Source organism: Eutrigla gurnardus, assembly GCF_963514095.1.
Source record: "Eutrigla gurnardus genome assembly, chromosome: 1".
Taxonomy (NCBI): Eukaryota; Metazoa; Chordata; class Actinopteri; order Perciformes; family Triglidae; genus Eutrigla; species Eutrigla gurnardus.
Genome location: NC_139915.1, coordinates 33,843,000 through 33,868,070, shown reverse-complemented (window position 1 = coordinate 33,868,070; position 25,071 = coordinate 33,843,000). Strand labels below are relative to the sequence as shown.

The 25,071-nt window shown below is 45.1% G+C and overlaps 1 protein-coding gene across 4 annotated transcripts in view; it reads right to left on the bottom strand.

The window, feature by feature from the left end:
• Window positions 1-23,604, bottom strand: part of LOC311024972 (C-myc promoter-binding protein-like) — a 60,086-nt gene extending 36,482 nt beyond the window's left edge. For all 4 annotated transcript variants that reach the window (XM_084027603.1, XM_084027604.1, XM_084027606.1 and 1 more), the window contains exons 1-2: window positions 23,356-23,604; window positions 5,485-5,815 (exon numbers count right to left, since the gene is read on the bottom strand). In XM_084027603.1, the coding sequence (XP_083883729.1) occupies window positions 5,485-5,795 (311 nt within the window). In that variant the 5' untranslated portion in view covers window positions 5,796-5,815; window positions 23,356-23,604. The remainder of the gene's footprint in view (window positions 1-5,484; window positions 5,816-23,355) is intronic.
• Between the last annotated feature and the right edge of the window lie 1,467 nt (window positions 23,605-25,071).

Here is a 25,071-nt window from a genome sequence, read left to right as displayed (position 1 = left end):
ATCAGTGAGCTTATAAAGTGGCGGGAGAGCACATAAATATCTCCACAGCTCCCGCTTTTAAACTAACTTAAACTCACGGGCAGCAACGAGAAAGGAGGTGAGTATTTATTCACATGCAATGAAGACTGAGGGGAACCTTGTTAGTAAATGTAAATCTCCTGTTTCACTCACAGTAAGACATCAGGCATTCTACTCTCTTATTTTACTCTTTAACTCATGGAGTGTTTTCAAATGAGGAGATTACGTTATGTGGAGGAACCAGAGACCGTCTGTGGTCCCCCAGAGGTCTAGATAGTAGCCCACATTAGTCCAGAGACCAGACTATGTGAGGAACCAGAGACCGTCTGTGGTCCCCCAGAGGTCTAGATAGTAGCCCACATTAGTCCAGAGACCAGACTATGTGAGGAACCAGAGACCGTCTGTGGTCCCCCAGAGGTCTAGATAGTAGCTCACATTAGTCCAGAGACCAGACTATGTGAGGAACCAGAGACCGTCAGTGGTCCCCCAGAGGTCTAGATAGTAGCCCACATTAGTCCAGAGACCAGACTATGTGAGGAACCAGAGACCGTCTGTGGTCCCCCAGAGGTCTAGATAGTAGCCCACATTAGTCCAGAGACCAGACTATGTGAGGAACCAGAGACCGTCTGTGGTCCCCCAGAGGTCTAGATAGTAGCCCACATTAGTCCAGAGACCAGACTATGTGAGGAACCAGAGACCGTCTGTGGTCCCCCAGAGGTCTAGATAGTAGCTCACATTAGTCCAGAGACCAGACTATGTGAGGAACCAGAGACCGTCAGTGGTCCCCCAGAGGTCTAGATAGTAGCCCACATTAGTCCAGAGACCAGACTATGTGAGGAACCAGAGACCGTCTGTGGTCCCCCAGAGGTCTAGATAGTAGCCCACATTAGTCCAGAGACCAGACTATGTGAGGAACCAGAGACCGTCTGTGGTCCCCCAGAGGTCTAGATAGTAGCTCACATTAGTCCAGAGACCAGACTATGTGAGGAACCAGAGACCGTCAGTGGTCCCCCAGAGGTCTAGATAGTAGCTCACATTAGTCCAGAGACCAGACTATGTGAGGAACCAGAGACCGTCAGTGGTCCCCCAGAGGTCTAGATAGTAGACCACATTAGTCCAGAGATCAGACCAAACTCTGGAGAAACCGGAGACCGTCTGTGGTCCCCCAGAGGTCTAGATAGTAGCTCACATTAGTCCAGAGTCCAGACCAGACTATGTGGAGAACCAGAGACCGTCTGTGGTCCCCCAGAGGTCTAGATAGTAGCTCACATTAGTCCAGAGTCCAGACCAGATTATGTGGAGAACCAGAGACCGTCTGTGGTCCCCCAGAGGTCTAGATAGTAGCTCACATTAGTCCAGAGACCAGACCAGACTATGTGGAGGAACCAGAGACTGTCTGTGGTCCCCCAGAGGTCTAGATAGTAGCCCACATGAGTCCAGAGACCAGAACAGACTATGTGGAGGAACCAGAGACTGTCTGTGGTCCCCCAGAGGTCTAGATAGTAGCCCACATGAGTCCACAGAGCAGAACAGACTATGTGGAGGAACCAGAGACTGTCTGTGGTCCCCCAGAGGTCTAGATAGTAGCTCACATTAGTCCAGAGTCCAGACCAGACTATGTGGAGAACCAGAGACCGTCTGTGGTCCCCCAGAGGTCTAGATAATAGCCCACATGAGTCCAGAGACCAGAACAGAACAGACTATGTGGAGGAACCAGAGACTGTCTGTGGTCCCCCAGAGGTCTAGATAGTAGCCCACATGAGTCCAGAGACCAGAACAGACTATGTGGAGGAACCAGAGACTGTCTGTGGTCCCCCAGAGGTCTAGATAGTAGCTCATATTAGTCCAGAGACCAGACCAGACTATGTGGAGAACCAAAGACTGTCTGTGGTCGCCCAGAGGTCTAGATAGTAGCTCACATTAGTCCAGAGACCAGAACAGACTATGTGGAGGAACCAGAGACTGTCTGTGGTCCAAACAACAAGGTCTCTGCTGTATTTATGTCTAGATGACCTTATTTGGAGTGTTGATGGAGCAGCTACCATGTTAGCGTAGCCTAGCACCATCAACCAGACTCCATTCAGAAAACCAGCGTTTTAACAGTAGTTATCTTGTGGTCTTGCAGACAGACCTAACAAAGCATGACTCAGCACTTTTTACTGATCCCCATCATGATGGAGTTATTTCAGCATCCTTTCCATCTGGTTATTGATATTAAATCACAGTAAAATGATCATATAGCTTATTTTGGCTCATACCCGCTGACGTGTAGCTCGCTACGTGAAAACAACTTAGTGAAAACCATTGAGCACCTCCAGATGATGTTATGTGCTGTAGCCCAGCGCGGAGCTCAGTGAGTAAGCACTGAGGTAAATATTGCACCGTCTCTGTCTTTCTACGTGGGCGCCGCCGTAGAAAGCAAGTGACGGGAAATAAAGTTGTGTGCATCAGCGTATGACCTTGTATTTAGAAGCAGCACCAATCTAATACCTTTATTCCTGTACACTCATTCCTCACAGTCCCCCGTCTTATCTACGGACGATATATATATATATATATATATCGTGTATATATATATACACTCAACAAAAATATAAACGCAACACTTTTGTTTTTGCTCCCATTTTTCATGAGATGGACTTAAAGATCTAAAATTCATTCCAGATACACAATATTACCATTTCTCTCAAACATTGTTCACAAATCTGTCTAAATGTGTGATAGTGAGCACTTCTGCTTTGCTGAGATAATCCATCCCACCTCACAGGTGTGCCACATCAAGATGCTGATCTGACATCATGATTAGTGCACAGGTGTACCTTATACTGCCCACAATAAAAGGCCACTCTGAAATGTGCAGTTTTGTCTCACAGCAAAATGCCACAGATGCCACAAGCATTGAGGGAGCGTGCAATTGGCATGCTGACAGCAGGAATGTCAACCAGATCTGTTGCTCGTGCATTGAATGTTAATTTCTCCACCATAAGCCGTCTCCAAAGGCGTTTCAGAGAATATGGCAATACATCCAACCGGCCTCACAACCGCAGACCACGTGTAACCACACCAGCCCAGGACCTCCACATCCAGCAGGTTCACCTACAAGATCGTCTGAGACCAGCCACTCAGACAGCTGCTGAAACAATTGGTTTGCATAACCAAACAATTTCTGCACAAACTGTCAGAAACCGTCTCAGGGAAGCTCAACTGCATGCTCGTCGTCCTCATCGGGGTCTTGACCTGACTCCAGCTCGTCGCCGTAACAGACTTGAGTGGGCAAATGCTCACATTCGATGGCGTCTGGCACGTTGGAGAGGTGTTCTCTTCACGGATGAATCTCGGTTTACATTGTTCAGGGCAGATGGCAGACAGCGTGTGTGGCGTCGTGTGGGTGAGCGCTTTGCTGATGTCAATGTTGTGGATCGAGTGGCCCATGGTGGTGGTGGGGTTATGGTATGGGCAGGCATCTGTTATGGACGAAGAACACAGGTGCATTTTATTGATGGCATTTTGAATGCACAGAGATACCGTGATGAGATCCTGAGGCCCATTGTTGTGCCATACATCCATGAACATCACCTCATGTTTCAGCAAGATAATGCACGGCCCCATGTTGCAAGGATCTGTACACAATTCTTGGAAGCTGAAAATGTCCCAGTTCTTGCATGGCCAGCATACTCACCGGACATGTCACCCATTGAGCATGTTTGGGATGTGCTTGACCGGCGTATACGACAGCGTGTACCAGTTCCCACTAATATCCAGCAACTTCGCACAGCCATTGAAGAGGAGTGGACCAACATTCCACAGGCCACAATTGACAATCTGATAATATCTATGCGAAGAAGATGTGTTGCACTGCATGAGGCAAATGGTGGTCACACCAGATACTGACTGGTTCTGAGTCCCCAGACCCCCAATAAAGCAAAAAAATGCACATTTCAGGGTGGCCTTTTATTGTGGGCAGTATAAGGCACACCTGTGCACTAATCATGATGTCAGATCAGCATCTTGATGTGGCACACCTGTGAGGTGGGATGGATTATCTCAGCAAAGCAGAAGTGCTCACTATCACACATTTAGACAGATTTGTGAACAATGTTTGAGAGAAATGGTAATATTGTGTATCTGGAATGAATTTTAGATCTTTAAGTCCATCTCATGAAAAATGGGAGCAAAAACAAAAGTGTTGCGTTTATATTTTTGTTGAGTGTATATATATCGTGTGTATATATATATATATATATATATATATATATATATATATATATATATATATATATATATAATAAACATTATTAAAATGAGAATTTAACGTTCACTCTAAACGTGTTTTATCCGACGGTAGCGTATGCATGTAGGTTTCAATATTAACCCAGTACAGCGTAATAAGGTACAAGGGGACCCTCCCAAAAAGCACTTAGTGGACGAGCACTCATCCTCTTTGTGCTTCCATTAGGCTCTCATCCTCCATTACCATTTCAAGTGGAACTCCATTTCTTTTTATGTCGGTACTCATCGTGGTGGTGGTGATTCTGCTGCTAAACGCTGTGTGTTCTCTGCTGTTTGACCGGACCACAGACTGTATATGAGAAGTGGAGGTCGTCATGGTGACATCATCTGTTGATCTGTTTGTGGACTACGGCTTTGAATCCATCTGGATTCTGGTGTGAAGCGGCTAACAAAGTTAGCTTCATGATTCAAGGTCAAGTGTTAAAGTCATCTTAGTAGCTAACTAGCATTGGTAGCGACCTGTCAATCAGCAGGTAAGCCCCGCCCCCTAAAGCATCCCCTGCTTTCTGGTCTGGTGGACTCTAAATGGACCATAATGTACTAAATGAACATCATGCTGGATTGAAGAAGACTTGAAACTAGAGATTGAGACCATAAACTCATGTTTACAATGTTTACTGAGATAATACATCAAGAGAGAAGTAGGACCATTTTCTCATAGACTTCTATACAACCAGAGAGGAGTCGCCCCCTGGTGGCCAGCAGAGATAATGCAGCTTTAAGGGCACTTTAGCATTAGCTTCACTTGGAGAACACACACACACACACACACACACACACACACACACACACACACACACACACACAGCTGCCCGTTAGTCTGAGCGATGTCTGGAAGTGCAGCCCCTCTGGTGAATCAGCACATGAGAGCTGCTGATACCGTCTCTTGTGTCGGAGCCTGATAAGCTTTGCAGGCTGTCGTGTCAGAGGCCGTATGAGCCTCTTAAGCACTGTCACCACCTACACACTGCCCGAGGTGTGAGAGGCCTGAGCGAACAGCCCCCCCCCTCCCCCCACCTGCTTTGCACTGTTGGTTTCAAAATCACAGCGGGGGAACGGCTGCAGCAGAAACCTGCAGAGCACTTCTGTTAATGGTGTTTAATTATCAAATCTAAGTTGTGACAGACCTGTTAACCATCATGTTGGCATGGTTACCGTGACCCCTTCGGTACTTACCCCAGGTCGGTGAGCGGCGGCTTGTCTCGACCCCGCCTGTAGCACAGGAAGATCTGCGGCGCCATGAGGCCGCCGTTGTTGAGGTCGGCCGAATGGCCCGACGGCGTTTCCTCCACGCAGGTGAACCCCGGCGGCACCTCCTCGCCCATGGAGCGGATCACCAGCGCCACGTCGGTGATGGGCGCCCTGGGCTTGGCCGTCTTGTGGCAGACGTCATCAAAGTGGATCTCCTGGTCCAGCGGCTTGGACGGGTCCGTCAGACCCGCCACCACAAAGTAGTCGGCGACACGAGGGCCTTTGTCCTCCATCATCTCCCATCCCCGCCGGCTGCCTGTTACAGTTACCGAGGAGAGAGAGAGAGAGTGAGGGGGGATTGATTTCCGTGGTGGTAGCAGGTACAGATGGTTCTTGTGTCCTTGCTGTGGCAGTAAAATCAAACCTGACAGTCGTAAATCTTACGGAGGAGAGGAAATGAAAAGAGACGGTAGAGCATGAGGAGGAGAGGGCTTTGATTAGCAATTTTCAGTTCAGGCAGACGGAGGTGGACGGTCTTTACCAGACTCACTTCAGTTGACCAGCTTAGAATTATTTGATTCCAGGACGCATCAATGCAGCGACAGAACTAAATCTGCTGCTTCATCTTCAGAATACAGAATAGAATAAACTTAATTTAAAAAAATTAAGAGGAAAAAAAACAAGATAGCCCATAATAACGGAAACAAATAACATACATTTGTAAATACATAAAAAGGAGTAGGAAGATACATCTGAGATACTGTCAGCAGATACAGGGATGTAAACCCAGCAAAAGTGGGAGATGAGGAAGTCCACTGCTGCTCAGCTGACCGATGCAGGGAAGTATAAAAGCCGTAGATATCCTGGAGGTGTCTTAAAGCTGCTACGTGTGATGAACTGCAGCAGGATTGATTTTGTAATGTTTATGCACTGAGGTGACTCAGGGTGATACTGCTATTAAAAAGATGCTTTTTTTTTTACTTTACTGATGATAGTCAAGATTTTTTAAAGCGCTTTCTAAACATAAAGGGAGCTCAGATTTATCTGAGTGCTTGTATTAACTGAATAAAGTGTGCAGGAATAGAGAAAAGTGAAGATGCAACACCTCCACTAAAAGTTCAGCGTCCTGGCTCAAGGGCACTCAAGGACAAAACCCGCGGCTCTGAACAGAACTGAACATTTGACGGTGCCATTGATTTGAACTTTTCGGCTTCACAGACCTGAGAGTGCATTTTAACAAGATGTTTCTTCACACTTGACATTCTGCCTCAATTCCAGGCCGGACGCACATAAAACCCCTCCTGATTGGACGTCTGGTGACATCATGGAGCAGCGTGATGAAGGCCAAACATTAATGTGTCCATCTGAAGGTCTAAAGGACACCAGCTACACCTTCTGAAGAAGCTACATAGACACGGGTGAGATAACAAGTCGACACAACGGAAACACCCGAGACGTTGCCTTCAAGGATGATAATGATAAAGAACTGTGAAGCTGCTTTCAATTAATCAATTTAAAACGTAAAGAGGAGTATTTTCTTCTCATCTCTCTATTATAGCAGGTCTATGTTTTTGCAAAAATACTGCAGGAACATTGAAAAGGCGTGAGCCAGGTCTGTCTCTGGGTGTGGCGGTGTCGAGTCTCAGTCCGCCTCGGAGGCCAGATTCATCACTCACGGTCGTGACACTCGAGCCGCCGGGACGCCACTTTGTTAAATGGAAGCTTGGCCCGGCGGCCGGTGCTCTCGCTCGTCTCCCTGAAACCAGGAGGTGTTGGAAGGAAAGGTGGCGCTGCACAGCGAGAAGGCCGTCCGGATGGAAGAAACAGGACGGCTCTCGTGTGAAAACTGACTCCTTTTTGTTTTGTTGCACAGATGGCTGTTTCCGCTCTTTCACAACATTCCCCAGGTCGGAGACACGGGTCGGAGAGTTTCTCACGCCGAGCAGATTTCCATTTAACTGGACTGGAGGGTCTGTGATTCCAACCATATGCAGGACGAGGCTGTGAGGAGAAATGCTCGTCTTAATGGGAAGTCTGGGGGATGTAGGCACGGGACGACCCCATCAAAACAACGCGTTTTAAGCAGATTTCTGATGATTATCAGGGATAACATCGTGAACTGTAATCATTTTGGCCAGGATAAACAAGAGATGAAATTTACATATCCAGTCTGGAGCCTTGCTGTTAATTATAGTTCTTTGACAGAATATTGGATTCAGCAGCTCAGAATCAGTCATGAAAACGGCGACCGATGCATCTCTAGTTGTCACTTCCAGCTTTTAACAGACGGTGAGAAAACACAAATGTATCTCGGTTGACTTTGAGAACCCGAAGGCGAGCTAACTTTGTGTGCAGAGCGATGAGTGCTGGTCTTCTCCTCGTCCTCACACGAACCCGTATCTTACAATCTGTGTGGATACTTGCAGCTCTCCTGGGGTTATCATTGATTCAATTAAGATCGAACAGATTGACCTCGAAGGGCTCCCACATCTGTACAGCATCCTGGATCCAGGCTCAACTTCCTGTCCGGCACACAGAGCGGGCTCATAAACACTAGTGGGACGCTCACATTACAACACAGTGGTGTAACAGGATGTGGGCCACGTGCACTCTTCCCTGTCAGAAACACTGGCTGCGTCTCCATGTTTCACTGCTCTCTGAATATATCATAAAGGTATTAGTTGTGATTAAGCCCAACTACGAACTAATATTTTCAATGTAGTGCAGATAAAAGTACATTTCCCTGTGAGATTTAGCAGACTAAAGTTAAAAAGTTATAGAAATACTCACGTAAAAGCACCTCAAACAGAAATGCTTACAAGAGCTCAAAGTTCTTCATGGCCTCTTAGTTCTGCTCTCAAAGCGCTCCAGCCTGATGCATTTAAATCTAAAATGTTCTTGCACAATCGTGTGGGAAACAATGAGCAGGACAACCACATAAAACTATTAAGCCAAGTTCAGTTGTTACATATTAAAAGCATATGTATAAAAAGTCAACGTATAATGAAAGGCGGGGTGGAATTAAACAGGGTGTGGTCGGTCAGCACGGCGACTATCTCATTCCTTGCAAATGACTTGCTGCTTTATTGACCCGGAGGGGGTTTTATTTATTTTTTGCATGAGAAAACCAGACAAAACCAGATGGTTTTCGAGGGTATTGCTTCATGGAACACACAGTAAGTACAGTTAACTCCTCATTTAGTACAAAATAACTGTAACAAAAGAAAGATGTTGGCCTAATTTGTATTATATTTTTGATGTGAAGCAGTGGAGAGTTCTGCAGCGTCGAACAAAGAACGATGCTCATCCCTGCCGCGCTGGCAGCCGGCTAAAAATACAATGCAAACCAAACCAGCAGCACTGTTGCATAAGGATCACACACACATATATATATGTATGCAGACTGCTTATGTGGGACAATCCTGAACTTGCAGTGAAATCAAACCGACTCCACATGCTCAACACGCTGTCGGTTCACGATGGAAACACAGGTGACACAATGATAAATCCACAGTTCCTACTTTAATGAGCCATACTGGTTAAAGCTGAGGTAACGGAATTATGGCTGGAAGGATGGGTGGACGGATGGATGGATGGATGCAGGGATGCATGGACGGACAGATGGATGGAAGAGTGGATGGATGCATGAACGGAGGAAAGGAAGCAAGGAAGGAAGGAAGGATGGACGGACTGATGGAAGGAAGGATGGATGGATGGATGGATGGATGGATGGATGGATGGATGCACGGAGGGAAGGATGGATGGATGGATGGATGGAAGGAAGGAAGGATGGATGGATGGACGGAGGGAAGGAAGGAAGGATGGATGCATGGACGGAGGGAAGGATGGATGGATGGATGGATGGAAGGAAGGAAGGATGGATGCATGGACGGAGGGAAGGAAGGAAGGAAGGAAGGAAGGAAGGATGCATGGACGGAGGGAAGGAAGGAAGGAAGGAAGCATGGATGCATGGACGGAGGGAAGGAAGCAAGGAAGGATGGATGCATGGACGGAGGGAAGGAAGGAAGGAAGGAAGGAAGGATGCATGGACGGAGGGAAGGAAGGAAGGAAGGAAGCATGGATGCATGGACGGAGGGAAGGAAGCAAGGAAGGATGGATGCATGGACGGAGGGAAGGAAGCAAGGAAGGATGGATGCATGGATGCATGGAACTAAGGAAGGATGGATGATGGATGGAAGTAAGGAAGGATGGATGGACGGAAGGATGGATGGATGGATAGAAGTAAGGAAGGATGGATGGATGGATGGATAGAAGTAAGGAAGGATGGATGGATGGATGATGGATGGATAGAAGTAAGGAAGGATGGATGGATGGACTTCTGGATGGATGGATGGATGGATAGAAGTAAGGAAGGATGGAGGGATGGATGGATGGATAGAACTAAGGAAGGATGGATGGACGGACTTCTGGATGGATGGATTCACTCAGGAAACAGTAAACAGAAACCAGCTCCTCTTTAAATGCTGTTTCAGCTCCTCTTTAAATGGTGACTGTGAGGACTTCTGGGTTACACGACCCAAACAGCTTCACTGAGACACGATGATAAATATATCTAAACCATCACATCCTAACACTAAGGGTTTACCAATGACAGCGTTGAATGTAGGGGCATCAAAGTGCTGAGAAGGCACAACGGTGTGAAACACCCACCGATTGCGTATTCAGGCACAGATCATCACTGGACTCCCTCCCAGGAACTACACCATAAAGACGTGACTCATGAAACTGATGCATGAAAGTCTGCATCACGCCTTAACTGCTCAAATTCAGACGGCGTCATGTTTTTGGCTGCCCTACTTCTCCTGGAAGCGAAAGCTGGACGGGGTCTGGAGGTAAACGCCCAGAGAGGTCACGACTGTGAGGATGTGCTCGGGCCGCCAACCTCTTTAAAAAAAGGTCACTGGAGGCCTTCGCAGAGCTCCTGAGGCACCACGCATATTTATGTGTTTGTGAATAATTTATGACGTGGGTCTGTTCACCACCAATGCCTTCAGACACGGTTTCACCCCGAGACTTTGCAGACCGTTTCTCTTTGTGAAAAATCATAATTTGACTAAACAAGAAGCACATTTTTGTGTTTGACCGTGGGATTATTACTCACGTTAGACATGCCAGGGAGGAGGAGGCGGGGCTTACACGCCATCACGGCTGAAATCAACACGATCGCTGCTTTGTACGTGTTTTTTAATCCCGGATACACCGGGAAACCAAGCGCCGACCTGTCGGAGTTCATCATCCAGAGGTGCTCGATAGATTCACCAGCTAGCAAGACGATGAACCGCTATTTATCTGTGATTTAATATCAATAACCAGATGAAAAGGATGCTGAAATAACTCCATGATGAAGGTGATCAGTAAAAAGTGCTTAGTCATGCTTTGTTAGGTCTGTCTGCAAGACCACAAGATAACTACTGTTAAAACACTTGTTTTCTGAATGGAGTCTGGTTGATGGGTGCTAGGCTACGCTAACATTGTAGCTGCTCCGTCAACACTCCAAATAAGGTCATCTAGACATATACACTAATTTGTTTCCTCCATTTCTGATACAGCAACGTCAGTGACGACAGCAGGAGAAAACCTCAACGCAAACGTCTTGCTGGAGTTGAAACATTTCAACGATCACGTCGGTTTTCTGCACAATCGTGCTGCGCAGATAATTAGCTTAGTGTTCGGTGTGAACACCGCTGAAGAGTGGGCGTCAAACGATGTGCTTAAGTTGCTTTAAAGAGGTGTTTTACGACGTGTCAGCCGGATGCACGGATGATCCGATACTCTGCAGTAATCAAGCAGGAGGGAGAGCGAGCCGTGTGGGAGCCTGAGAAAACACGCTTGGTGGAAAAGCACCACGGGCCAGAAACTTTAACCCCGTCCACATGGAGGGCCTGCTGCCAGACAAAGCTTCCCAGCCCAAACTCGCTGACTGGTAACCACAGCAGGAGTTCAGGGAGGAGTCGGAGAAGATGTCCAGACCCAACAGCCCTTCAGTCGCTTCCACAAGGGGGTTTTTCCTTTCAGCCAACGTGACAAGGGGAACGACTTCCAGCTGCCTTGGAGTTCACGAGGGCCGGGGGGAGGGGGAGGGGCTTGAGCGAAGCCGGGGTCGGCGCTATCGCCTGCAGCTGCGTAGACATCCAGCAGGGAGACGGCCACAGCAGGGCAGACACGTGGAGGAGGTGAAGAGGAATGTGAACACAAACACAAGCCAGTAGGAAGCCTCGCTGGCCAAGCATCTGCTTCCAGTTAGCCCGGTGGGCGTTTGGCGTTTCAGCAGGTCATGTGACGTCTTGGAAGGAAAGGTGACCTCTGTGAGAAATGCTTTCCCAAATAATCTGCACACCTGACTGCTTATTCAGTGCAGCTCGTGCTCATAGCGGCATCTTGTGAACTCAACCAACGACCCACAGAAACAAAAGCTACGTCCACAGAAGAAAAACACTATTTCAGCTTCGTGCATTCACAGCTTGTACTGCAGGAAACGTATCGACCAGCAGCTCCTTCAGCAAACAGCAGCATTCTTCCTGCTTAATTACACCAGGACGAGCATTAAACGTGGACTTGTTCTTAGATGGAGTCAGCGTGCATTAACCATCACCCTTCATCAAGACTTTGTATTCTTGATGAGTAGGGGTGGGTAAAAATATCGATATGGCAATATATCACGATACAATATCGATGTTTCGACTCCAAAGATCGATTAAAAAAAAATATTCATGTTTACACATATACCTTCACATTATTTTTTATATGACCTCTTCAGTCTTCAAACAGTGACACAAAAGGAGAAACATTATGTATTATTATTTTGTGCATCGTCACTCAGGGTTATCCTTTTTCATTATATTTTCAATATTTATTCCAGTGAATTTTTATGTGAATTAATAAAATGGAGAGGCTGTTTTGAATGAAATCGTTTTGACTCAATTTGTCCTCTGATCAATATCATCTGATGTACATATACAGGTATTGTGTTTTCATCTTTATTTATATCGCAATATAGTGATATCGTGATACGTATCGTGAGCTTCTTGCCAACACTCACCCCTATTGATGAGGTAGACACCTAATTAATAACACAAAGTACGGGTTGTTGCTGTCAGTTGTTGTTCATCTTTTGTGAGAAAGAGTAAAAAAGAAGTCTTGTCTGAGACCAAACCCACTACATAAACAGTTCCCCTTCCATTCAGGCACAAATAATCACCTCGTTTTAGCAGCGTCTGAAAGAAAAGGCACTGAAAGGTGTCGATCGTTTCCAGCCAAGCCTCATCAGCGGTGCAAAGGTGCAGCCCAGCCGAGTACTTCGATTCATGCCGACGCTGATGTCAACGGTCTTCACCGTGCCGTAGACACAAGACGGGAACCGATGACTGAGCATAAGAGTGAAGGTCACAGGGGGATTTTAGAGTCCTTCAGTCATTATGAGCACCACATCTAATGCTCATCTGAAAAGCATGGCAGAGCTCAATGTTGGGAAAACTAATGGAATAATGTTAAAAATGAGTTTTCCTCTCAATTAATTGTTAAAATGCAAAAAGGAATATTAAAAAATATATACATGGTATGCTGTAATCTAATGTCCCCAATACTGGAGTTCATGTGGTTTCTTTGACAGTTCACTTCATATTTGCAACCAGATATGAGACTAAAACACATTTAATAAGCCTTTTTTGAAAAGAGGTTTCCATGAACAAAAACATCATCTCATGTTAAAACACTGTCGTGACTCCACAATCATCATATTTTGGGGCAATTATGGATAATTTAAAATGCTACAGAGCTGATTTTTTAGCTTATATGATTCTGTGGTTAAGGTCACAATAAGACCAGGGGTCTCCAGGTTAACTGCCTTGGACTACAGAACATTTATTAAGAAGACAAGACTACATGTTCATGAGGGTGCAGCTAATGATTATTGTCATTGCGGATTAATCTCTCCATTATTTGACCCGATACCATTTAATTGTCTCATCAGAAAATGCTGAAAAATGTCAATCAGTGTTTCCCAAGACGATGTCCACAACTCAAAGATATTCAGTTTCCTGGCACAGAGGAGCAAAGAAACCTGAAAATATTCACATTTAAGATGCCATTGAGGAGTAGCGTCAGATCCAGGGTCAGTTTCCTGTGAGGCATTACTGAGAGTAGTTAATGACCAGTAGGCAGTCATGTTTGGCTCCAAGTCAGCTCCATAACCTTTCATCACAAGTAGAAAATAATAGCTGATAATTGATTCCGTGACAAAGAACGGGACGGTGTGATTTCCAACCCACATGATGAGATTCAAGACGATTTAAGGAGCATTTTGGATAAACAAGGCGTGAGTCATCGGACCTATTTTCCTTCTGCTTGAAATGGAAAGATGGTTTGTAGCGGCTGAAATAAAAGCACTTTTGGTGAAGTTTTTTGTTGTTGCTACTGAACATGATGGGAGAACTGATGCTGTGAGATGAAGGTCTTACGATGCTAATTAGCAACAACATGGTAATGCGTGTTATAGCAGCTTTACAAAGTCAATAAGAAAACGCCACTTTCTCCTCCTGAACAACCAAGGAGATTATGATGATTACAGTTTGATGCAGCTGTGTCCCGATCCTTCTTTCCCTGGATTCAGGGATCAACTGATGGATCCTTCAGGGCCCAACTTATCCCAAGACTAGTTGCTCACGGCGACGATTCGATTTTAATCAACGTGGCGTCTACGAGCCGATCAGCAGCAGGAGATGCAACAGAATAAACTCCCTCAGCCAGAAATATATCATCAAGCAGATTTCCTCCATCAGAATATACAATAAAATGAATTAAATATGATCTCTGGCTCCATTTTAACCATATAACGTGAGTTACCTTAATCCGTGTACCCTTCGCTCTTTGGGTTTTCCGTTTCAAAACCAAATTAAAATAACAGAAAGGTGTTTTTCTGTTATTTTAATTTGGTTTTGAAACAGAAAAAGCCAAAGAACGAAGGGTACATGGATTTACCTTCACGTCAGTGTGATCTTTCTTGTGAACTGTAGCTGGTTGCTAGGCGATGGCGGGAACAGCTGGTGACGCAAACAGGAAATCCTCTGTGGTTCAGGCTCTGCCCGGTTCGGCCTTCGCGTCTACGAATGATGGAAGGCGCATGAAACTGTTTAGCCGGCTCTTACTTTTCAGAAGATCCGTCCTCGACTTCATACCAAACCGTCAAAGCGGGAGGACGCTAGCGTTCACGCCTTCCTTTACATGAGCAATGTGACTAATTGGACGGATCCTAATGATGCTAACGAGACGATGTCAGGGTTAGCTATTTGATCCCTGCAGGACTAACCTATACCACACATGGATATGCTAATGAAGCTCCTGCTGTGCATGTCGAGCGTAGACCCACATTTTAAAACGGTGTTTGGAAATCAGGTTCAGGGCTGCGGTTCTGTCTCGGTGTCAGTCGTTTTGGACAATTAAGCCCAGAGGGTGATGCATCGAGACGCAGCAGCGACAGACTTTACCTGCTTACCATCCTTTTAGCATCACTGATTAAACCCGAGGAGAGAGAACGACGTGGAAACAAGCTGGAGCTCCAACGAGAGGCCGAGGGAACCCAGATTGTTCTCAGACCACACTTTCCTTTAGTGCCGCCGCTCCGAGCATCTGAATGGTTCAGTGTCTCACTGTGAATGAAGCGCTCCCAAGCTGTTCTGATCAATGAAGAACTTCAATCGACTGTGATGTCAATGCAGATTATTAGGGATATTGAAGTATTTGAGATCAAGATATCTGCTTCTTTTTAAATAAAACAGGAAAATTCCCTTAAATTAGTTTAGGAAATATTTGTGACTGCAGCTGAAAGTTGGGCTCAACGCTCGTGAAACTTCTTAATAAAATAATGCTGCAAAGTTAAGGCTACATTTTGGCATTTTTCTTTCTATCATTTTCACTTTTCTACAAACTTTCTTTCAATGAAAATGGTTTCTATGGGTACACGCAAGTCCTTCACAGAGTTTTGTTTTCCTCTTGTTCTGAAAATGAATGGATGAATATTTCTGCAGACTGGCGTCCCTAAAGAGTCTTGAATTGCATAAAATTGATCCACAATGACTAATTTAATTCAATGTGTGATGATGTGAGTCTCCATAGTAACCGTTTCATTGTAGTGAGACCATTTTTTTTAAACTTGACATCACTGTATAAAATGAACTATTGTGACCTCTTGGATAATCACAGCCTCACCAAACTTTACAACCACAAACTAGAGACTGAAGACTTCCAGAGGATGGAGGACTTTCCTTGGTAGTCGGACAATAAGGGGGTTTGGTTCTCGCCATCCAATCACAGAAAAATGCAAGTCTTGCAGAAATCTCAACGTTTTTTAATACCAGATCACATCATTGATTTATTTTCCTCAAGGTCTTAGTGTCTTAATGTGATATTGTGGATGGATTTTCATTTTTACAAATGATCGATTATCAAAATGGTCTCTAATGAAAACTTGAGACATAACTGAGGGGATGGTCATCATACACTTTCTCAAATTAATGTACTTCATTTTTATTCATGATTTATGACCAGAACATCGTGACACACGCTGCGCTGCACTTCAAGTAAATCCTCAGGTTTCCAGTATTTTCACTTCTATGTATCATCTACTGTCGACCGGATATTTCCCCCTAAACCGAAGACAAAACGGGTCTTTGTGGGTCTCCAAAAAGTTGACTGCATATTAATGATTTTTCTGCTTCCCACAGTTTTGTTTCCAAATAGCGTGCAGCCCTAATTTGTGTGCAGGAATGCAGCACAAGAAGAAAGTGAAACCAGTTCCCTGTTTATTGAAAAATATTCTGTCCCTTAAATCAATGCGCAGATATCAAGGTAAGTCCTGGGATCCAGATCCCACCAGGCTTAAACCCCACACACCAGGCTAGCATCCTGGCTCTGTGTACAGTATTAGTAAGACGTCGAGCCCTGTGGGGAATTAAAGACCACGTCTCCAGGAAACCGGATCTCGACCTGCCTCCTCTCCCAGCCTCATCTTTTAATTCCCTCGTTGGCAGAAACATTTTTTTTTTTTTTGTGCTTTTGCCCTCAAGTCAGACAAAGTGATTTACACGTTTGTTTTCCAGCGTGACCTCTGTTTTATTTGCGGCTTGTTAACTTCGGAGTCTGGTGGTTTTGATTTAGGGACGCCGTCAGTCTCCGCTGATAAGCGACTATTTCAGTCTGGAACGATGAGAACAAAGGGGAAGAGGTTGGGGAGTAATCCCGGACCCTCGTGAACCCAGACTAGACTACCACACAGCAGCAGAATATGGTCAGAGACAATTACAGCCTTCACCAGCGGAGCCTCGGCCGAAGCACAGCCGCATTCAGGAAAGACTTAAAACCTAAAACTCAACCTTTCCTGAGAGTGGAACAGAGAGGAAAATCCCTCTTAAAGTCCCAGTCGGCAACATGTGTTTGATCATATTCACTGAAGCCGACACTACGCTCCGATAGAACAACAGAAATTATCCGGTTTAGAAGAAAAAAAAGCGTGCCTCTACGTGCACGTAGAGCCTGTTTTGCAAAGATCGACAGAGCCCGGATCATCCTGTCCAATCAGCACGCAGGGCTGTGTTCGCACACACAGAGCCCCTCCCCCCTCGGGTCGTTCCACTATCACAGGGGGGAGGCGGAGGGAAGTAACAACAAGCTTCCAATTCCTCGTTAAAAACCCCCAAAAAAGATGGCGACGGTGCCCGTGATAAAACATCAACATCAGTCAACATCGGACCCACGTTTCAAAGGTGGCGTGATCTAAGGGATTTCAAAGGGCACGAAGTCGAGGGGGAGGAGCTCGGTGGTCGAGGGGGAGGAGCTCGGTGGTCGTGGGGGAGGAGCTCGGTGGTCGTGGGGGAGGAGCTCGGTGGATCATGGGGGAGGAGCTCGGTGGTCGTGGGGGAGGAGCTCGGTGGTCGTGGGGGAGGAGCTCGGTGGATCATGGGGGAGGAGCTCGGTGGTCGTGGGGGAGGAGCTCGGTGGATCATGGGGGAGGAGCTCGGTGGTCGTGGGGGAGGAGCTCGGTGGTCGTGGGGGAGGAGCTCGGTGGTCAAGGTGGAGGAGCTCGGTGGTCGAGGGGGAGGAGCTCGGTGGTCATGGAGGAGGAGCTCGGTGGTCGAGGGGGAGGAGCTCGGTAGTCGTGGGGGAGGAGCTCGGTGGTCGAGGGGGAGGAGCTCGGTGGTCGTGGGGGAGGAGCTCGGTGGTCGAGGGGGAGGAGCTCGGTGGTCGTGGGGGAGGAGCTCGGTGGTCGAGGGGGAGGGGCTCGGTGGTCGAGGGGGAGGAGCATGAGAGTTGGAAACATTCTGACAGAGTGCCCTCGATCCGCCGGACTTGCCGACTGAGACTTTAACGTTATTCAGAAACATAGAAACTACTTGAGAATGTGTTTCCAGTCATGGATGGAGCTCCATCCGTCACGGCTGAACATTCTGAATAATGTGGGATATTTTAAATTGGCTTTTCAATACCTCCCAGCCAAATGAGTAGACTGACTATGTTTCCATAAAATGACCACAGCTCATTTCTCTACTGTGTGTAAAAATGTTTATTATGGAAACATTTCTGACGGTTCATAATGTCAAACAGTCTTTGTGAAAGACGAGAGGCAACATTAAAAGAGTAAAGCCCAATTAAACTCTTCGACCACAACACCAAACTCTGTTCCCAGATTTTACACTTGAAAGGTTTCTCTACTTATGAAGCAGCTGATTTTCCAAAATATTTACCACACAGCACTTAAAAAGAAAATACATCACTTTTAAAGCTAGTTGAGGACAAGTATTTCAAACGATGAGGATCAAGGTAACATTCCAGTAGAGGTCAGTAAAGGTGGGAGAACCAATCGATTCTATGATGCATCGCGATTCTGAATCGATGCAGGAAAGTCGATAATCGATTATTAATAAACATTTGATATAAGTAATGTTCTTGTATTTTAATTAGGGACGGGACTCGCATATAAATATTTGACCTGAGAACAGTGAGAAGTATTTTTTTCCACATGGATTTTTAGTATACCATTGAATAATGACTGAATACATAAGCTTAAGCAACTAAATATTGTTTATTTTTGTTCAACCAAAGTCCAACAGACCAGTGCAATTTTTGCCATTAAGTGTCTTGACGCCCTGGGCAAACCTCACCTCCAAACTCATCTGCCCTTCTCGTCCCTGCAGACCATACAGTGGGAGCTTGGGGCTAATTAGTGTTTGTGGATGGCGTTCCCTGGGAACATGTAATCCTGCTCCCAGTCGTTCCAAAGGCAAATCTTTTTCTACTCTCCTTTTGGCGATGTTACATAAAAACGTGACGTCCTGCTTCACGTCACTGAAACATCAATCTGCTACCAACAAGTCTCTTTACTCAAATACTATCATCTCTACCCATCTTTATATATATACACACACTTCATCAATCTATAATTCTTCAATACTAACAACTACTGATCTGATTCTTGATGTTTAAACTGACCAGATCGCCTACTTTCATAATTTGGGTCATTAATGTATTGTTTCATGTAAGCAAGGTTTCCTGCTCACCTGTTGGTATCAGAATAACATCAAACAGAAGCATTTGGTTTATTTTATTAAGGGTTTTATCTAAAAAAGTATAGTAGAGTGTATAGTTTAAGCGTCTTTACTGAAGCAAAGATAAGAAGGTTGAGAAGAAATGTTTTAGTTGGCTTGAACATCTTGGTATTTATTTCTATGTGAACGATTCTCAAGAGCTTGAAACAAACAATTTGTTTATTTATTACCGATATTCTTCATGCACTGGGCATATTTCACCCCACGTCAATAACGACGACAAAAACTAGACTAAAATGTTTCAGTGCAAAAGAGATATAAAGCAACGTTAACACTCAGGAAGTAAGAAAGCAGAAGGCGTGACCGTCGCCGTTTTATTTAGCAGTCACGCCTCTCGCTCTGTTGCTCTTCTGGCTCTCTTACTCCCTTTGTGAGTGAGAATAAACCACAGCCGATACATCCAGTCAGCGCTGGACATTTAACATCGCCAGGAACTCAGCATTCACACAAATGAGACAAAAGCACAGAACCTGTGTCAAAGCGTTGTCCCGTGTCCTTGCAGAAAACGCAGTAGACGTTGATGGAGAAAAATGTACATCTGGTGATGATATTCATGAAGGAATCGCATTAAAGCCAACTTCCTTCAGGGAAAATGCTGAATGAAGAGTCTAATCATCCAATCCTTGAGCTTAAGTGGACGTTTTCTGCCAAATTTGAAGAAAATCTGGACCAGGCTTTCTTGACATGTCACAGGAATGTGAAGGACGGGAGGTCACGGCGACCTTGGGCCTCCTAAAGCTAGTCGTTCCTCGAGTCCAAATTTGAAGTAATTCACTCCAGGTGATCCCGAGTATGACTGGTGTCGTCAGAGAATATTCAGTTAAGTGATGTAATGTCGCCCCGGGAAGTTTCTTATCTTCTTGTATTTCTTCTCTGAGTGGTGGTTCGAATCCGGGCTCCTCCAGACCTTGAGCAAGAACTGAACCCCAAATTGCCCCCGAAAGGCTGAGCCATCAGTGTGTGAATGTGTGTGAATGGATGAAAGTAGACTGAATGTAGAGTAAAAGCACCTGGAGTAGTCAAAAAGACCCTCTGTAAGAAATGCAGGTCCGCTGCACCAGACTCCATTTAAAAAATAGCCTTTTATACGCTAGATTGCATGTAAGCAAAAAGTCCAGCAACTAGGGTTTAAAGTGATGTCCTGTTTTTTTTTTAAATAAGATCTCATTTATGCCGATGTGAAGAGAAAAGTCAGTGATTATAAGCATTTTGGCGATTATGAGTGAATATTCATTCCTTTTGATGCAAAAATATTCCAATGAACGAATACCTGCTGTTTACATTATGACATTTCTTTTAAATGGAATATTAAGATAATAAACTATTTTACATATTTTCATCCATACAAAGTACCTAAAAAAGTCTCGTTGTGGTATCAAATTCAAGGTATGGGAATTGCCCGATATATTGCGTTCACGTCAATCGACCCAGAGGGACAAACAACCCAAACACATAGTGTGACACAATATCTGGTGCAAAAACTGCAGAATTAAAGACTCAAACCTTCAACCCCAGACCTCCACTCGCTGCCAGGGGAACCGCCTTGGTACAAACTCCTGTTCAGGCTTTAAGCTGCGCTCCCATGCAGACCAAGTGACAGTAAAATATGTGAATATCCCAAATTCTGTAACTGACAGCTCCGTGAAGAGGGGGGGGGGGGGGGGGGGGGGCTCTTATTTGCCCCCTTTGTTTGTGTTCACTGAATTACGCAAGAGGGGAATAACATGCACCCTTTGCCTTTAGGCATTAACACCATCGCTGCCGCAGGAAGGGGAGATGTTGGTTACGCGAGGACTAACCCCGAGGCCTGCAGGGGGACCAGGGTTTACAGAGTCCACCTGAGGCCTTCAATCAGCTCTGCAGACAGCCAGCTAGCCGTCCGCTCTTTTGATCTTTCCCTCGCTGCCGTAAATCCTCTTCACGGATGCACGCGACCACGCAGCCAAGCCGAGCGACCTCGGTCCGCCCGGTGTGCCGACTTCAGTGTTGAAGTGCGACCCGGCTTCCCTCTCTGGCATTCCAGCAGCAGGACGCCTCTCCTGCCCTCCCAACATGAACAGACACGGTGATAATAAGACCCAGACTTCCCTCACCAACACATGTCATGTGTGAAGAGACGCTGGAAAAGCAACACACAAAAACCCCAACACAAACACAAGCAGAGGATTTACAGGATTACAGTGTTACCTTTCTGGTATGTGAGCTGGGCTGAGGTTTCTAAATGACAGACTGGAGAGTATTTCTGTCACACGTGTGATTTGACTAGACTTGCCATGCAAGGGGGATTTTTCTTTTTTTTTGGGGGGGGGGGTAAACTGTCAGAATCTGAAGCCCCGGTGGAGGCCGTCCTACATCACAAGAGGAGGACTAACTCCAAACTCCACTTCCAGTGTTTCCCTTTCTGAAGCTCAGTTGGCTCAAATTCCTCAGACAAACATATTTATATATCTATGTATCTTGGTTGTCGCCATCTTGGCATTTTGGTGGAAGGAAGTGACCATATTTGGACTGTGGAGGAGCGACGGGTGGATCTGATGAACACAAGCGGCAGAGCGGAACCCTTACTGGATCTGGATCCATGTGGATTCTGGTGTGAAGCTGCTCACAAAGTTAGTTTCTATAAATCAAGGTCAACTTTACAGCTAAGTGTTAAAGTCATCTTAGCTAACTAGCATTGGTAGCATGGTAGCGACCTGTCAATCAGCAGCTAAGCCCCGCCCCCTAAAGCACCCCCTGCTTTTATGGTCTGGTGGACTCTAAATGGACCATAATGTACTAAATGAACATCATGCTGGATTGAAGAAGACTTGAAACTAGAGATTGAGACCATAAACTCATGTTTACAATGTTTACTGAGATAATACATCAAGAGAGAAGTAGGACCATTTTCTCATAGACTTCTATACAACCAGAGAGGAGTCGCCCCCTGGTGGCCAGCAGAGAGAAGTAGGACCATTTTCTCATAGACTTCTATACAACCAGAGAGGAGTCGCCCCCTGGTGGCCAGCAGAGAGAAGTAGGACCATTTTCTCATAGACTTCTATACAACCAGAGAGGAGTCGCCCCCTGGTGGCCAGCAGAGAGAAGTAGGACCATTTTCTCATAGACTTCTATACAACCAGAGAGGAGTCGCCCCCTGGTGGCCAGCAGAGAGAATGCATGTTTAAGCAGCAGCTATTTATACTACTTCACCACCTTCTTACACATTACACATTGTAATTTCTGCAGAAATCTAACTGTATTATGTTGGTTTTGTATTCATGTGTTGCAGGTCAGTCGGTCCAGGTGGAGGGACTGGACTTGTTTTCCCTTAGTTATCTGAACGGAGGTGTAAGGTCAGAGGGCGTCCTGCAGTGCACAGATTCGTGATTGAGGATGGGACGATAAAGGATTTTTTCGCCCATCGAGGTAAGAAGACACTCACAATAATCAATCGTGGGGAATTTCCATTATCGAGATGATCCGAAATATCATAACAAGTGACTTGAAGTGAAAAATAGATCCAGATTTTTAAAAAACTGTATTTATTTGTATTTATCCTGTATATACAGGAAGACCTTATGATTCATGATCACCTTACTTAAGATTATTTGGTTGTTCACTATGAAACGCAATAACAATATTTGTATCTTAATTAAATGCAAAGTTTTAGTGACATTTTAAGAGTTTTAAGCACATTTTGTTGATTATCAGGATAATATCGTGAATCGCAAAATCAATATAATCTAGATATTACATTTAATGTTGTCCCACGTGCTTCATAAATAAAAACTTCACAAGACACTCATGAAATGACTCATTTGACGTAAAGAGGAATTTCCTCAATGACTAAAATAAATAAAAAGTACAGCCTGAACTACCTAAAATACCCCCGGGCATGGAGGGTGCAGGGGGGTGTTTTGGGGGGTATTTTTAGTTCTTAACGACCGCACGCTAGCGGGGTAAAAAAAAACCCGACGTGCATCACCGAATGACCGCCGGTTTTGACCCCGGTGCAACCGGATTAAATAGAGATATTCCCTCAACGAGGCGTTTTAATCGCTTAGACAACCTGTGGCACCGACAACCGCGCACTTGTGTCGCCGCTGCGAGCATCACAACGCACCGCCGTTAGCGCCGGTCTGAATCAACAAAACAACAGCAAGCTAGCGGGGGTTCGGAGCTCGTCGTCACCCAGCAGCTGTTCGGTAAATCCCTCCCGGGCCAGCCAGCCCCGGCAGCGGTCTCATCATCTACTCACCCCCCGCTTGTGGACGTCCAACACACTTCCCCCGGTGCCGTCTACCGGCGCTGCCTCATCACAGTCACCGCAGTCGGTCCCGGTGTTCAACGGGAGGCGTCCGGGCGTGTGGCTTCGTCTCCAAATAAATTCACGTTTTCGTGCCGGGAGTCTGGTCGTCCGCTGCCCGAGCGAGGCTGTCCGTCCGCCCGTCTGTCCGCCCGTCTGTCCCGTCTGTCTGTCACTCTGCCGCCGAGCCGGCTGTCCGCTCCGCCGCCATCTTGGTTTGTGATTGGGAATCCGCCGCGCGCGCGCACCCACACACTCACTCATACGCGCACACGCGCGCGCATACGTGCACACGCTTTTACATCACAGCAGGAGGAGAAGCTAATCTACCTGAGGCTGACAACGCTGTCTGATGACCTCAGTGGCATCCACGCGATGTAAATATGTTTTAAATGTATTTACAGATTCTAGCTTTTATTTTTTGAATTTGATATATATTTAATATTATAAAATATATTTTATTTCATATAAATTGCACATTACATTTTATATATCGACATTTGTTTCATATTTTAAATATTTTATAAATCGACATTTGTTTCATATTTTAAATATATTATAAATAATTTTTATACATATATATATTTCATATAATATTTTATAGAAATATAGATTTTTTTTTAAATTAAACTAACCAAATCCTAATCTTGATTAATGGTCTGCCATTTTACAATAGTTTATTATTAATACATTTGACTGTGCTGTTTTCCGTTTGTAAATAATTAACAGTAATAGTCATAATTAGCAATAAAACCCCATCATTTCTCGCTCCTCGTCGGCGTGGGAATGTATAAATGAGCACATTTACTCGAGTACCAAGAAAGAAATACGTGTAAAGAATATTATAGTTTAATTTGAATGATATTAAACGATCCAACAGTAGCTTATGGACAACATTTCTCATTCTGTCCTGAATTTTTACAACACAAATAATCGTTTAATGGGGAAGTTAATCAGCAGATTGATCCATAATGAAGCCAATCATTGGTTAATGGCTCAAAACGAGCTCCACCGCATGTTAATGACCATAATGATAGAATAAATAAGCGTATATTCTCAGGGGACATTTTTGCACATTTAATTACATTTAATTTTAATATTTCAGTTGACAGTTCTACAAGGGCAAAAACATGAATTTAAAACAGAGTTTGCAGCAGTTTACCACCAATATGTATACATACTGTATACATGATGCAATTTTTTAACTTAAAAAAAAATTACAGATCAAAACATCATCACCAACGCTGCAGATCATTTGTCTTTCAGGATGTGAAATTGATTTCACAAGGTTCCATTTATTTGTCATTTTACAACACAGGGTTGCATAATGAAATATGACACACATATATTCAATATTTCAATTACAATCAAAAAACAATATGTTCACCCTTATTTTTCTTTAAAAAAAAAGAATGACTTCCAGTGACGATATAACTCGTGGGTGTCCTCTAAAACCTGACCGGGACACGGCGCCACAGCCAGTTTGTGGTTAATAGCGTGACAAGTCTACAAAATGCCACATGTACCAACAGAATGGCAGAACAACATAGACCAACAAACACAGATTTAACCGGGCTCGTGTCCAAACAGGAAAGAGGCTGTTGTCTCTGCAAACACTGAAAATTAAGGTTTAACACAGCGTCTCCACTTTCTGCTGCTTTGATTATC